A 16,754-nucleotide genomic window follows, 5' to 3' on the forward strand; every position below is an offset into this window, starting at 1 on the left:
ACAGCGCTTCCATTCCTGGGTGTTAAGACTCCATTTTATTAAAAATCCTCTGTATGCTGTTATAGTATATTTCTCTTTTCCACCTTGTTCCTTTCATTTTTCCTCAAATAAATTAGATAAGATGGGCTGTGAACTTTTTCACAAAAATAAAAACACATTTAATGAAAAGCACTTAGATAAATTGGCATTCTGCATAATCACCCCGCAATAACTTTTGCTTTTTGTTGGACACAATCGACCAGAGATGTGCTTTTCATTGCTGCAAAGTCTCTAACAGAGAGTGAACATGGCAATCGGCCAATGTGAGTAGGTGCATATCAGCCACAGCATTTGCTGATCTGAACAGATTTTTCAAAGGTCATTGAATAATCATAGAGCACACATTGACTCTCCTTCACCCAGAGACTTGTACCTGGATGACAAGTTGTTGAGTTACAGCTGTGGCACCTCCTTTTTGGAGGTGGAAGCCTGTGATCAGTGACATCACCAGCAGAAACACAATATATTGTGTTTGAATGTCAATGTCGACAATGGAAATCCTCCCCAGAAAAGTTTGTTTACATTAATCATGAGGAAGAGATCTATTTCTTTTTAAGTGCTGTATTCCAAGCACATCACCATTGTGGATTCATCTCTTTGCTTCCCTTAGCTCTCTACACCAGCGAGAGAGAATCCCTCACTGGAGAGAAATGGCCAATTAAGCAGTGGACCATTTGAGCTGAAGTGGCTGTCAATGTCAGTAAAATTGTAAAGTAAAAATACAATGGGATTACCAGCACCTGTATTTGTTTTTCCTCTCTGCTGTCAACATTTGGTATAGTCTTTGCCATTTTTTTGCGGACTTGATTGCTTTTCCGTACTGTCAGTTCACTCTCTGAGAAACAGCCTTGTAAAGTGGCTATCAGCGGTCTCAAGATGTTCCAAAGGTTGTGATGGTCTTTGGATCAATGCTTCTTGTGGCTCCCAGTCCACATAGTGATGTTCATTTCTCTTCCCCTTCACATTGCAAATGACCAAAATGGCACAAAAATAGCTCATCCATAAGCTTCTTTTATAACTCCTTTAAGTGACCTTAGTTCGCCTTTTACCCCTTATATAAGTCCTCCAACTTCACTAAAAGCCCAGGCTACCCTTGCACAGCTCAGCCAAAACTTACTCAGAATTGGATCAATAAGAGTTCTAAGTACGATGATCAGTGGAGATGAGGAACTCTGATTTCAATCTATAAACATGCTGCTTTTGAAGCCTGATGCCATTAAACTGAGGATATGATTTTTTTTTTTTCTCTGTTCCATCACTTTTCTTCCATCTGACAAAAGCAGTCCCTGCAAATCAGTAATGAGTTTGATGGAACAATTACAGATTGCAAGAGTAAATTGTTTCATACTCTGATATCAGTGGTTACTGCTGCCCTTTCCTTTAGAGGAGAAATGCACTTTTGCCACATTGCCTTGTAAGTAGAAGATTTAAATTGATAGAATGGGGAAAGAAATCGGTCACCACATCGACAAATTGCACCAAAAGAAGAGCTGTGTTAACACTTCACAGCTACTTATGCTCCTTTTCCTCAGACACCTTGTGTCCAATTTGGAGCGATCAAAGATTCCCCTGTGATGGGACATTGTGGGGTCAATCGAGTGGTGTTTCATCACTTTGCAGCATCAAAATGTTCTCGTTATTCACATCCCACAGTCTCCCCAGCCCAAGCTCTACATAGTGCATCAAATATGGTGTTGACAAGATAGCAGATGTTTCTATCAATTGTTTAACAAATCTGTCCAGTATCCTTTTTTCTGTTCAAGATTTGTTTGTGAATCATTTATTTGTCAAACTGCTGGGCATTTTATCACAGAAAGCAAATCATATGAACTGGTTTAGCGTGGACATTGCTTAATTATAAAATGTTCAGCAAATATTCACCAGTTCCTGTTCCTCCAGTGCATTCTTGCCAAACATTCAAGAAGCACTAAGATAGATATTTATTAATGCTTCGTCTTTTCAGTCTGTTCTGCCTTGCCCATGAATTATCTTGTTATATAAAAGCTCAGTGATGTGAACCCTTGCTGTGAGGCAATCAGGGAGTTATATGAGCACATCACATGTAAATGCCTCTACACCTTTGAAAGATTAGAAGTGGACCATTGCTTAGTGATGAGTTAAGATAATGGGCATTTGATTGTGGTGAAAATATTGCAACTGAGATTTAAAAAAAAAAAAAAAAAAAAAAAATTGAAAGTGAAGTCACGTACCTGTTGGAGCTTGTGTGTGTAGATTTGGTCTGGAAGAATTTCAGCAAGCTTGTTTTCCTCCTGAAGAAGGGCCTGCTTTGAAAGCTCCGTCTTTACATGATGGACCTCTGTCTTTGTGTGTCCTCTAGCTTCAGTGAGAGGTGTCAGTCTTCCAACCAAACACACAAACAGCAGCACACATCTCATTGCTTCAAAGGTGGCTGCCTGCTGCTTACAGACTACTGTATGTCCCTGGTGGTGCCTGTCAGTGATAGCCCTAGCTGTCCAGCAGATCTAAGATGGAAGACCCGCAGACTGCTGTCATATCCAAGGAGAGGTGTCCTCTACTAGATGCTTTAGCTGCATGAATACCTGGTTTACCTTCACCTCTTTTTATATAACACAGATGATAGACTGCTTTTGGAGCCATGAACTTATTGATACAAAGGGGAGGAATGCAGAGTGTGGTTATCTGTATATGTTGGGCATGACATTAGCCTGTCAGTATTTTGAAGGGAAACCATAAATAAGACTTGTCTTCAAATCAGCAGCATGAGGAAGGGAAAAGTCCAACATGTTACCATCCTCATCCTCACACAGTGCTCAGAATACTTTGAGACGTCAGTTCATTTATCTGCCAATTCCAACAGCGATTTTCTTGTAAAACAACTGAACATGGACAATAGTTTCAGGAAAGAAGATACTTCTCGATAACACGTGGTGGTGTCTCAACACAAAATAATGAAGGAGACATCATTAAGTGTGTTTTTTGTATAATAGGACAACTCATATGTTTGCATCAGCTCATTCAGCTGTGAGGATGTTGTTGGTGTTGTTGTTGGTGTGTTCACTGGGCAGTAAGTGCTGATTTGATCTGATTTGAGTTGTCTTAAATGGTTATTAAATGTGTAGAAACTGGTTAAAATAGACTCCTGCTAGCCAAGCTTAAACACACATTTTTCATAGACTGTCTCCTTTTCCTATCTCTCTGTAATTTCAAACTGTATGGTAAAGCAAAGATTTGGGGCAAAAAAGCATTTCCAGATTCAGCTGTAGCCTGGATAATCTTTTAAGAAAACGTGATTGTAAAATAATTTGATGGCTTGACCTCAAGTAGTTTTTAACCTAAAAGTCCCATGTTTATTCTATTTTCAGATATTTCCTGTTAAGGTCAAAGAAGGTGTCTTTCTCCCAATACAAATGGAAAAGTACAGTATACAGAGTATTTTGTGTTTCTGGCTGCTATTCTGTAAACTCTCCCCCTTGTTTTTTTTCTTTAAATAAGGAACAAATACAATGCAAATATAAAGCATTGTATGAAAACCCTCATGTGTTTAGAAAGGTCATTTACAGGTTCATTAAAAGAATGCTAATCTTCTTTCGCTCTCAGGGACAGGTTTATTTTATGTTTCTTTCACAGACAGATAAAGACGGCTAAGCCCCTCGTTGCAGATATTCTCTCTTCCCACGCAGTGTTTGAGTAGGCTCTAATCACACACTCTGATTCTTGCTTTTGGAACCTCAACCACTGGCTTTGATTCACAAGAAAAATCGTGCATCCTTGAGAATATAATTACAATAAACTGCAGGCGTGTAGTTGAATGTTACACAGCAGTAGCACATATCCATCACAAATGTGGACGCATGTTAGACAATCGGAATTTTGTGAATAATCCTGCTAATATACGGCAATAATCAACAAATTGGCTGTGTTTCTGCCAGTTTTTAAATTAACAATAATGTGTAAATTAGTAAAATGTCTTCCAGCTGCTGTGTTGTCTTTTTGCCACTGTATAAAGCTGAGGAAAAGGACCATGGTGATAAAACAAGAGACTTTTAACACTGTGGTGAGGTTGATTGTAAGGTCTTGCCACATTGGCCCACAGTTAATTAAAGCATCTCTTTATCACAGGACAGAGAGGAGGGAAGACAGGCTGCAGTGTCATCTTCCTCTTTGACTCGTTGCAATAAAACCTCTTCCTCTGCTCTGCCATTTATTCCTCAGCAGCTTATCAGCTGTAGCCGGGAGAGCAGAGGGGAGGTCACATTTTGTACACAGTTGACTCTGAAACTGACGTGACCAAAGCTCTCTCCATCGACCACCTCTGTCCTCTCCCCAAGGAATTTAAATTGAATGCATTTAGGATAAATTGATTAAATCGAGGAACAAATGAGACAAACTGTGGAGTCGCAAATTCTCCGATGATCAGAAAGATTTTCCATAACTGGTGAAATCAATACCTACTCTACCATCATTAATGAGGATGAACGGTTGCATTTCTTTACTGAAGACAGTTGTCAACCCTTCCTGCAAAGAGAACAAATTGGGCACTTTTACAGCAGATAAGTAAGCAATTATAAAAGCACTGCAGAGAGATTCTGTCCCAGTGCAGCAGCAGGAAGGTAGAAATGACTGAGCTTTGAGAAAGGTCAGACAAATTTCATTTTACTTGTCTTTTTTCCCCCCTAGGCAGTAAGAGTTCATACAAGATATGTGTGATGTGTATGAATAAAAATGACCCTGAATATCTTTTAAACTAACTTTTCTAACATCCTAGAGAAATTCATTGATTGAGACTTTGTATCTTCTGTGGTCTTTTCAGTGTCTGCGGACATTGGTAGGCCACACAGGGGGCGTGTGGTCATCCCAGATGCGAGACAACATTATTATCAGTGGCTCCACTGATCGCACACTCAAGGTCTGGAACGCAGAGACAGGAGAATGTATCCACACCCTCTATGGGCATACCTCAACAGTGCGCTGCATGCACCTACATGAGAAAAGGTATGGGGCAAACTCAGCAGTAAACCTTATTTAGCCTGTGGAAGAAAAAAACTAAACAAAAATGCACATTTGTTGTAATTTATGTGCTTTTTTGGGGGGTTTTGCAGTGCTTATGATAAAATGCACTTTTAGCTAATAACTTTACTGCTAAAATAGGCAATTAGTCTGCAAGTATTTTAATAATAAATAATTGTTGGCAACAATTCCCTGGGTAGCCCAAAACAGGCAATTCTAAGTCATCTTTTATTCTATTTGCTGACATTTTATATACCAAATAAATCATCAGTTCATTTGGAAAATAATAGGCAGATTGGTCCAATAATTAAAATGAACCAAAGTTTAATGTATATTAATAAACTTCATATGGAAATGCTGCCTTCTTTTAAGTCAGTTCAGCATCCTATCCAAAAATGTGTCATTAGGATGGTAATTATTTTATATAGCATAGAAAAGCTTTATCTCTATCGATCAGATCCTGTTGTCTTCAATCTGATTGTTGTAAATTAATGATGTGTGGTCTCAAGAGACTTCCTGGTTAAATAAGGGTTAAACAAAATAAATGAAAAACTAATGAGCTTTACAAATAATCTTGTAGCACTCCATAGCGTAAATATACAGTAAAGGCTTATTTGTAACAGCATCTCTGAGATTTTGGGGAAAGCATGCTTTCACTTTCATACAAAGAATTACATGAGAAAATTAGCTGCATCATTTGTAATGGTAAATTGGTGGAAAAGCTGTCTTCGCTCTGTTTAAAGGCAACACAATCTTCCAATCAATACCACACACTGTTATTTATCCATACAAAAATGCAAGTGTAAAATCAGAAATCTTCTCATTTAACTCTCGGCAAGAAAATGAATAAGCACATTTCCCAAAATGTCAAACTACTCCTTTAATCTTCCTGATGAATCATTACCCTCAACAAGGATCCCACTGTGCAAAAAGAGCAACTGCAGAACAGTAAAAGAGGACAGTATATCTATGAAAGTGGGCGTATGGTCTCATAGTGATTAAACAGACCCTGTGAGGCGTCTTAAGTGAAGTGCTGCTCACTCATTTACTTGGTATTACCCTCCAAAGAGTCCAAGTGCTTTTTTCGCCTTAGGGTCACCAAGGTTTTTGTGTAGCATCTGATAACTCACTGAGTGGAAGGACTGTGATCTCCAAGCAGGCAGTGAGTAAGATGGTGATTTCCACCTGTGTAGCACTGCGAGGGATATTTTAAAGAATGTGCTGTGTTTGTCTGCATGTTTTGTTTTGTTTTTTTAATCTAAATAGCCTGTGAAAAACATGGCATCCTAATTTCTGTTCTAGTCTTCAGGTGGAATCAGTCCAAACAGACTCAACGTGTTTTTCCCATGTTTCTCGTTTGGTAATGACTGCAAAAAATACCGTTGGTACAAACTGTTCTTACAGTTAGAATCTGAAAAATGTAAAGCTTGAGTGGGCCGCCTTCTCTGTAGGGAGTTTCCCAGTTTGCAGCCTATAATATCCCTTTTGCTTTTCCATTCTGGGCTCAAGGGGTGGCTGTTTGAGGTAAAGAGGTGTTTTTGTACATTCATGTATGAACATGAATGTGACGCTGTAGGTTAGTCATTAGAGGAGCAAAGGGAACTGTTCATACCTGCCTCATCATTCTGTCAGAGCAGCTGTCACTGTGTAAATGTGGTGGAAAAGCGAAGCTCAACATTATGACCTGTAATGAATTCACCCAACTTCAAACATTTAACTTTTAATGTTACACAAAACCTAACCCTCTACTACAATCCCCTGACTTGCTGTCATTCTGTGTGTCTGTGCTGCACGCTTCCAGGGTGGTCAGTGGCTCTCGTGACGCCACGCTGCGCGTCTGGGACATCGAGACAGGTCAGTGTTTACACGTCCTCATGGGCCACGTGGCGGCGGTACGCTGCGTCCAGTACGACGGGCGGCGGGTGGTCAGTGGTGCCTATGACTTCATGGTCAAAGTGTGGGACCCCGAGACGGAGACCTGCCTCCACACGCTGCAGGGGCACACTAACAGAGTGTACTCATTACAGGTGAGCAGCTTCAAACAGACATTTACAGTAGAGTTTTAGAACATATTATTAGTGTGGACGTGGCTCTTTGTGCATTTTGTGAAAACAGGGATTAATTGCTGCGTCCTCTAAGATGTCCTTTCACCCACTCTGTGCTGACAGTGCACTTTAACTGGTGCCATCACCCTCAGAGAAGCAGCAGCCTACTGCACTGCATCGTTAGACTTTTGCTCTACTCTTGAATGTGGGAACAGAAATAAAAGCTTTCACAGATCAATAAAACTCATTCATTTCAATGAGTTTAATCTTCGGTTGGTTAATAGAACCAAAGTATGCTGTGTAGGCATCTGTCTCATAAAACTTTGGGTGACAGCTGCAGTTACTTCGAAATGGCAACATGATCAATTTCAATTGATCCTCTGTTTGTAGTTCGATGGGATCCATGTGGTGAGCGGCTCACTGGACACCTCTATAAGGGTCTGGGACGTGGAGACGGGCAACTGTATCCACACGCTAACGGGGCATCAGTCCCTCACCAGCGGCATGGAGCTCAAAGACAACATCCTGGTCTCAGGCAATGCGGACTCTACTGTCAAGATCTGGGACATCAAGACGGGCCAGTGCCTGCAAACCCTGCAAGGTGAGTCCACAGTCTAGATCTTAACTATAGTCTGTAATGTCATATTAATGGGCTCCAGTGTTGAATTCAGGTAGAACTTAAACATCTCCCCCAACTAGATATTAGTCACTGCTTCAGAGGAGACAAAGGGACAAATGCTGGAAAAAGCAGCGAAAGTGTTTAATGAGCACGTTATTTTGGCATTCATGATAAAACTAAACATGAATGGTCTATAGTAGGTTGTAGAGTTACATTATTTGGGGAAAAAACTAGTGCACAGGTGTAATTTTACATTGCACTTTAGATGGAAAGGCTGTTTAGGTGTTTTAGTTTCTCATAGACTTTTGCTGATGTTTTTCTCTTTGACTGCGATAGAGCAATCATCACCTTAGTGGATAAGATCTAATTACAGACGAGATCAATAAAGGATGTTTGAGTTATTGTATGATATGTTCCCTTCTCCAGCACCAGCTTAGGTGACGTTGTGTTCTGCTGGTGCAGAACAGGCTGTACGTGAATCTCTAAATACACTAGATAAATAGAAAAACGGCAAACTAGTGAAAAATGGCAGCACCAGGCTTGAACGACAGAAAAAAAGCATGTAGATTTGGCCGTAGCTTGAAACTGACAGTCCAATTAAACCCAGACTAATTGACCAGTTTGTGTGTGTGTGTGTGCGTGTATTTAGCAGTGCAGAGCCAACACCTTATGGACCTGCTCGTCCTGATTATAGTCTCATTTCCTTTGTGTCTGTCTGAATAGTTCTAGCTCCATTAGCAGCACCGGTGCCTCACAGGAAGTTCAAAATCCGTTGCTGAATAGCAGCGGCAGCCACTGGTGCCCCACCCCTTAAATGCCCTCATTAGCAGACTACAGCCCTGTGTGCTGGTCCTCCAAAGCCCAACACACACACCCCTGCTGAACAAAGGGATGCCCCAGTGAGAGTCTGAAGGGAAGGAGGGATAAGACGGGGGAGGATGTGCGTCTGTCTTGTGAAAAGGGGGTGACTAGTGAGGGAATGAAGGCCAGGCCACTTTGTGGGTCATATAATTAGGTCAGTGGACAATTTCTGCTCTTCATTAGGGTGTTTTGATAAGACAATAGACCAACAACAAGGCTGTCACTGTCAGCTGAAGAGAGTATAGGTACTGATGGAGCAGGCTGCTTTGTTGTGGTAATGGAGAGCGGAGGGAGGGAGGAGAGGCAGGCATGTTGGGGGTTGCTGAGAGGAGAATTGTGTACTCGGGTAAATAGCACAGCCTTTGAACTACCCAGAGACAGAAATGGTAAAATCTGGAGCTTGTTGATGTGGCAATACAACAATTTTTTTCTCTGCAAATGAATAGTGTAAGAGCAAAGAAATTAAATGTGTGTGAATCAAACAGCTGCTGTAGCTACCACTTTAAAAAGCTGCCCATTTGCCAGCAGTTGTTTCTGCACCTCTTTCTGTTTTGTGTTGCCCTAATTAATTTAATTAAGATATAATTTTCAAGCACCAAGGGAAATCTTAAGTCAGTGCACACGTACAGTCACAAATAAAGTCACCTCAACGAAGGCAGTAACAGCCGCCATCTTCACTTTTAACGGTGGCCTCCTGCCAGATGCAGCACACTAACAGCAGACGGAGGTGGAGAGGAGCTGCTTAGCCTCTGTGACAGTGACAGGCATGAGCATCTCACTGCAGCTCGTCCTTAAGCCCAGCTACAGTGGGAAGAAGTCACTACGCAGCTTAGAGAATAGGCTGGAAGGAGGTTTTTCCTTTGTCTCTCAGGTTTTTGTTTTGAGCTTTTTATTCCCGAGCTGGGTCCTTATGCCAGAGCTGTCTTTCACTTTGAATTTGCCACCACTACATTACTCGAGTTGTTCTAAAGAGATATTGTTTTGGGTGACTGTTTACCAGGATCTCTACATGAAATCATTATTCAGTACACAGAGTTAGTTTCTCATTTCTGATTCACTTCCTTAAGTGTTGGCAGCTAAAACAACAGACTCGTTTTGCATCTGCTCTTTTCTCCTGAAAATTTCTGTTTTAGTTTCTATTGAACCTGGAAAGAAATTTCTTGATCTCACGCACCATCTGTGTGTTTCTTTGTGTGTTTAGGTCCCCACAAGCACCAGAGCGCCGTGACGTGCCTCCAGTTCAACAAGAACTTTGTCATCACCAGCTCAGACGATGGCACAGTTAAGCTGTGGGACCTGAAGACGGGCGAGTTCATCCGTAACCTGGTGACTCTTGAGAGTGGCGGCAGCGGTGGTGTGGTGTGGCGCATCCGGGCCTCCAACACCAAACTGGTGTGTGCGGTGGGTAGCCGCAATGGCACAGAGGAGACCAAGCTGCTGGTGCTGGACTTTGATGTGGACATGAAGTGAGAAGGGACGTGGGAGGGAAGGACAAAGAGAGCGAACCGCAGAGAGGAAGGAATAGGGTGGGAATGGGAGATGAGACACCCAGAAACCGGAGGGCCAACGCCGGAACTCTTCACCCAAACTCGCAAAATCTACAACCACCACCGCTCACACTGGGCTGTCCTGTCCTCGACCATTATCCTCCCCGTCCTGTTTTGGGTAAATGTTACTGACACACCCACAGACCCTCACGTGTTCAGCCCCTGCATTTGAACCCCTACCACCAGAATGAGGTGTAGTTGGAACGGGCTGGAAACAGGACCGGGGTCCACTGTATGTCCCTCAATTCGCTGGGAGAAAGAAGACAGGAAGAAAGATCGACTGATAACGACTGAACTGTTTTGAAGTGACTCGCCACCTTTTCAGTTCAGGGCCCACCTCGCGCAGAGACTTGGTTTCGTTCAAGCCTGACAGATTTTGAGATGTACAGAGATATATTATTTTTTAAAGGCCCCTACACACACCCCCTCCCATCAGTAAGCGAACATAAACACACAACCCCACACTCACACACGGCCAAGCAGAAAGTGGAAAACATTGACTGGAGGAAAAGATTAAGGAAGGCGGGAGACATTTAAAGCTGAATTTCCACATAGTTACACGTAAAGAGCTGCTTGATGTAGAGGAGAGAAAGTGATTGGAGGGTTCAGCCTGTAATCAGGCTCGGTTCTTGTCACTCTGTTTCCGTTCTTGTTCTTCACTTGGTTTCTGTAGTTTGATTACTTTTCAATATCGCACACAAGAACAACTGTGAATTTCGATACGTTCTTTGGTTCATCATATGAAAAGGGGGTTTCTCCTCCGTTGTTTTGTTTTCTTTCTTCACCGTTGCCAACAGCAACAAATCCCAGTATTAGAAACCTGCTCGGTTTAGGTTTGCTGTCATTATGTCACCAGGGTTTTTCTGTCTTTGTATTTGAGTCCTTTGTTCTTCCTTTCTGTTTTCTACATACCTGGGTTTGGAGCACCATCTTCACATAAACGTCAATGCTGTCCAGAATTTTCAGTCTAGCTGGGGTGGTTTCCACAATGCTGGTGCTGTGAAGAGAAGTAGTAATGGTTCATTGCTCAAAGTGCTGTGGATTAATGCCCCTTAACCCCCCAGCCCCTAAACCCCCCAGCCCCTTCCCCTCTATTTTTCCCCAGTGGCCAAACTGTATTTATGCTGCTAGATGAACGGAAAAAAGAGTTGGAACTTTTACTTGCTGTGACGTTTTAGTCCCAGGCGAAATTCCAAATTGAACTCTGTTTGGACTTCAACAAAAGATAACATCCAACATTTTTCTTTTATTTTGGTTGTTTTTGCCACTGAAACTTGAGCCAAATGTGCCTCTACGAGGCTGAGAGGAGGGAGCGTGTCTGACAGATACTGACGGGATCGCCTGCAGAGAGGAAGCTAGGGGATGTACACTGTTGGCGTGCGTGTGTTTGCGTGCATGAGTGCCTGTGTTAGCGTGTTAATGGGCAACTTGTAAACACATTCCTTGGGACAAAGCTCTTTCAGCCTGTCTTTGGGGAAATGTACAAATGCTGTGTGGACTGGCAATGGAAAAAAACTAGCACATGTATCGATTTTAACGTGAACGAAAGAACTGTCTGTACCTGTGTGATTGTTGTTCCATTCAAAGATGTCTGAAGCAACAGAGGAGACCATCACCTTCATGGGACGCAGAGAAAATCAGCAGGATGGCTGCTCTGCAGCAGCCGCAGCCTCGTGGATTCTCAGTGGGAAAACTAAAAACACAAAGGCAACAAACATGAACAGAAACACTGTAGCCAAATGAAAATCGTCTCAATCTCCAAGAGTCACAACTCAAGCCGAACTGTGAAAGTGGTATAACACTGTATATTAAAAAAGAAAAAAGAAAACAATCTTGCTCTATCTCCTCTCGTTGTTTTCGCCCTGTTTTAATTTATGATCTGGTTTGAGAAATCAGATTTGTTGCAGGTGTTTTATTTTTCAGTTCCTGTAAACTGCCTGGCAAAAAAGAAAACAGACAGAAAAAATCTTAAAGGGATTGTGTATTTGTTTGATTCACTTAGAATTTTATTTTCTTATAACTTAAGTGCAATAAAATGTGGGTTTTTCTTTTTTCATTTCAAGCATATCAGTTGTCTGTTTTGTTACCTGTGTGAAGGCATCTTATATGTTCAATAAAGCAAATCATTTGATTACATCTATAAAGGACATACTTCTAACATTTATCACAGTGCAGATTTACTGTAGTAAAGTATAAGTTTACTGTAGTAAAACTGCACTGCCTATAGGCCAAATTTCTATGACAAATTTCTGTGACAGACCAACATGCTGGATTTTCAGTTTGATAAAGGGGCTGACAAAAAAAGCTGTTTCTTTAGGGCTAGCAAAAATTCTGTACTTTTATTTCCCCATGAAACGAACCAAAGACGGGTTGCATTACTCCCTCCAGAAATTAACTTCAGTAATTTTGACCTTCATCTGAATCAAGGGGCAGTTTCAAGACTAAAAATTTGGTTTTATATTTCGATGTAGATTTAAATGAAGACAGTGCAGCTTCAGCAGAGAAACTTCATGCACTCTCTAATTTTCTTATTGCAGCCTATCTTCTTTAGTAGCTGTTTAACACTTTTTAATCTCGATGCTCAAATAAATCTCAATTTAGGTAGCCTGATTTGTAAATAATACATTTAATTTAGTGTTTAAATTTAATTCTTATTCTTGAACTTGAGAGCTTTTATACAATTGCAGCCTGACTGGAATTGGAGCTGGAGCAGAAGAACCCGTTACATTCACTCTGCTCCCAGCTGCACGTAAAGCGCTACGAAAGCAAGCAGGGAACAACGTAAAGGTGACCCACTGTTTTTTTTCTTTCTTTCCGTCAATGTCACTTACATCGTAATGTTTTCTGTCATGAGCCGGTACAGCTCAGTGTAGCAGCAGCAGAAACAGAGTCTGTGCTGCGCTGTGGGTTCTCTCCTGCCTGTTGCCTAGTGATGGCTCGTCTCTGGCCCGTCCTCAAAGCTCAGTATAAACTGTATTGTGAGGAAACGGCGAGGGCTGTACATCCTCACATGAATGAACGTGTGGGGGCGTTTCTACTTCAGTTGGCAAGGTTACTCTGTGTGTGCCTGTTTGTTCCCAGGCTCCACTTGTGTGTTGTGCAAGCAGTAAGTCTGCTCTACTGACTGGTCATGGAGGATAGTAAATCCACATTTTTTTTTTTTTTTTTTTATCTGTGCTTCATACAGACACACGGTCCTGAAAGAAGGCTGATCACCATAGCAATGAGCCTCTATGAATGGCATCACAGTCCATTCAATCTGTCACCAATTTTGTCATTAATTTAATAATCCATTCTGTAGGAAAATATTAGCCATGTAAACGCTCAATTCAATTTCTCTCACTGGAATAAACAGTCTTTCTGCACATCATAGAGATATACACTTAGATGCTGCATCATGTTACCACACCTGTAACCATCTCTGCTGACAGCTGAAGCTTTCAAAGTTTATATTTTAAAAATGCAGTGAAACAATTAGACGAAAATGTCACTAATGAAAACTAAAATACTTTCAATTTTTGACAATACTAGTTGATCACTAACAGGCAAATAACCAAAAGACTACATTTTAACTGAAACCAATATACATTTTTATTAAAAGACTAACTCCAAATGAAATCAACTTCACTAACTGCTCAGCCGTCACTAAAAGACTGTGACCAGACTGGACAGACATTAGGTTTCACAAGTTAATGCAGTTCACAAAGTGTTTCTGTATAAATGAAGCACTAAGTAATTTCTTGGTGCTTTTTAAGATTGTGCAACTCTTAAAATTGCACATCCCTGCCAATACATTGTAGCCTACATTCTATAAATATTGTATTTAAATTAAGCTAAATAAAATGTAAATGAGCAAAATATGAATATTTCACCAGAAGTATAATTACAAAATATTTTTATAGCCTTCCAGTGCTCATGCAGCATCTAAGTGTATAAATCTGTGGGGAAACATTAGGTGAAAGAAATAGTGACAACCAAACAAAACTGTTCTGTGGCTGATAAAATGCTTTTGTTGGAGCCTTTAAAATAATGAAGGATTGTTAAATGCCTTGAAATGAGTTGTTTAACATCTGCTTGATAAGATGAACAGGCTGAAACATAAAGAATTCAAAAACCTTTTCTGTTAGATTTTCAGTGGATTAAAACATTTCACAGCAGGGAGCACCATCTCCTCCAGGTCAAAAAAAGAAAGAAAAAAGTGTTCTAAAGCACAGAAACACACATCGGATAAGTGTTAAGGTTGTTAAGCTGGAATCTCTAATTGAAGGTTTAACTTTGGTTATGATCAAATCGTCGGCACCTCATGTTCTGAGGGGCTAATGTTAGCATGCTAGCACAACAAAATAAGCTGGAAAATATGGTAAACATTCAACATGTTGTCCCTCAGAACTGCTATCATGGCTGAACATTACCGTATTTTCCTGACAATAAGTCGCACTACAAGCCAGAGGAGTAAAAAAAAAAAAAAAAAAAAGTGTGACTTATAGTCCAGAAAATACGGTAATCTTGTTCAAGCAAACAACAAACATTTTACAGTTCCAGCTTTGTCCATGTGATATTTACTATTCTCTAAGTTACCATATATAAATTGGATTTTGCTGTTGGTCTCACAGAACAAGATATCACCCTAGGCTCTGGGAAGAGAGGCAATTTTAAGCACTTTGTTCATATTTTTAAAGGCTAAAGAATTATTTGCCTAATTGAGAAAGAGCAGTGGAAGAAGAACTCAAAACCTTAAAAATATCAGTGCCACAATGTAAAAAATACAAGGTCCTGCATTTGAAAAGCAAATTTAAAGGGGGAGTCCACCAATTTTACACACCTAAAGGCCTTTTCGGACTAGAGGAACTTTAGGACTGTTAGAGGAAGTTCCTGTGTGCCTGCACTGCAGAAACTGAGAACTATGATAGTGCTTAGAACGCTGTTTTGGGAGACTCTTGTGGCTCCTACTTCACGGTAGATACTGTTCAGTACAAGTGAGGTACCTTTACGTTTAATCGTCAGACGCTAACCTAAGTCAATGCAGCACCAACATTTTTAAAAGTTGATTTCAGTAGCATAAAGGTTTATGATATAGGAAGAAAGAAAAACAAAAACATTAATGTTTGTAGTGACATCACTACTGTACATCTTCTATCAGCCAGTGTCATTACTTCAGCTTTCCTACTGGCCATAAATGCAAACAGAATAAAGGCCTTAAAGTAGTTCTCATTGCTCAGTGCGGTAGTTCCTAGAACTGTTTGCTCTGAAAGCGCCTTATGTCAGTAAGTACTAACGCATATGGGAAAAAAAAAAAATGTAAAAACCTTTTCGTGGCTCCAGCAGGAGCTGCACAAAAGCTGATAAACTGCGTGACATGGTGTCACTCCAGTCAGCACTGCTTGGAGCCCACATGTTTGAAAATATTTAAAAAAAAACATCTGTGGGCTAGAAAGAAGTGAGATCAACAGGGCTGCTCATCTCTGCCACAGGCTACAAGCTGGAGTTTGCTTTAGCCATGTAGTTACAGAAGATGGGATCATACAGAAAATATCTGCCACAGCATCAGTAGTAAAAGTAATTGTAAGTTGGAGCCCAGCTATGATTTTTGTTTTCTTGGGGTTTGTTCTTAGATAAAGAGAAGAAAAACAGGCTCGTGTTTTGCGTCAATAAGATCGCTCAGAGTAGGAGACGCTGCTGGATCTCCAGGAGCAGTCCATTAACGAACCACATTAATGAATCTTGTTCCTCAAGGTTATAAGCCATTAATCTACCTACACTTAGCTGCCTCCATCACACTGTACTTCCTCCTCTTGATGAATGAATGTCCCTCTCTCTGCTCCCACTGCTCAACAAACCACGTCTGATGTCGCCCTCAGCACTAACTCACCCAGCGAGGAACCGGAGAGAAGGAAACAAGCGGGGGACGCTCCTCCACCAAGTAGAATTTGATGGTATGGGAAGCGTTTCTATCAAGATAAAAGAGATGGTGGTGGGGCTCCCACACCTAATTTCATATCTCTCCATCTCTTTGTTCACTAATCCTGCCCTGCAGCATCGTGGCTCTTCTCACTGCCAGCAGATTCTCACAGGGCCACAGCATTAGCAGTGGTAGCGTTCCACGTCTCTGCTTAATCCTATTTTGGATCTTTGTTGTAGCCTTAGAACTGATAAAGGAGCACTTACTGTAGTCACCACAACATACTGTCAGGATAATGCTGGATGAACTTACACTACTGGAACTCACAGATGATGTGTGCGCACACACACACACAGACACACACAGGGTGATATGAAACGCTTTTGTTTCCTTTTGGGAACGCATGTTGACGTTGGCCATTAATCTTGACGTTTGCCTGCTGGTTAAGCGCAAACATTTAATGCTGTGAGGTGAGAACATTCACTCAGGGGAAGTGTGTGTTTGACAAGTCTGACCTTTTTACACTCGTCTTGCACCACAAAAAGCTGCAGGTCTCAAGAACCCTATTGAAATGCCAGGTCCGTCATTGGCAAAATTGGCGATTACAATGGATTCGTGCATTTGATCACAGCTTAGCAGCGCACCAAATCACATCTTGTGTTTCATAATGAGATGTGTCTGAGCCTTTCTCAAGAACAATAATCCTGTATCAGAGAGCTAGAAGCAGAGATATTCATTCATCTTTTCCTCTTTTT

General features: G+C 41.1%; 1 protein-coding gene across 2 annotated transcripts in view; it reads left to right on the forward strand.

Annotated features, from left to right (window-relative positions):
• The window catches only part of fbxw7 (F-box and WD repeat domain containing 7), a 54,968-nt gene extending 42,737 nt beyond the window's left edge, over positions 1-12,231 (forward strand). For both annotated transcript variants that reach the window (XM_026302856.1, XM_026302857.1), the window contains exons 8-11: positions 4,832-5,013; positions 6,830-7,055; positions 7,464-7,674; positions 9,755-12,231. In XM_026302856.1, the coding sequence (XP_026158641.1) occupies positions 4,832-5,013; positions 6,830-7,055; positions 7,464-7,674; positions 9,755-10,023 (888 nt within the window). In that variant the 3' untranslated portion in view covers positions 10,024-12,231. The remainder of the gene's footprint in view (positions 1-4,831; positions 5,014-6,829; positions 7,056-7,463; positions 7,675-9,754) is intronic.
• The last annotated feature ends 4,523 nt before the right edge of the window (positions 12,232-16,754 follow it).

This window comes from Mastacembelus armatus, chromosome 1 (assembly GCF_900324485.2).
Source record: "Mastacembelus armatus chromosome 1, fMasArm1.2, whole genome shotgun sequence".
Taxonomy (NCBI): Eukaryota; Metazoa; Chordata; class Actinopteri; order Synbranchiformes; family Mastacembelidae; genus Mastacembelus; species Mastacembelus armatus.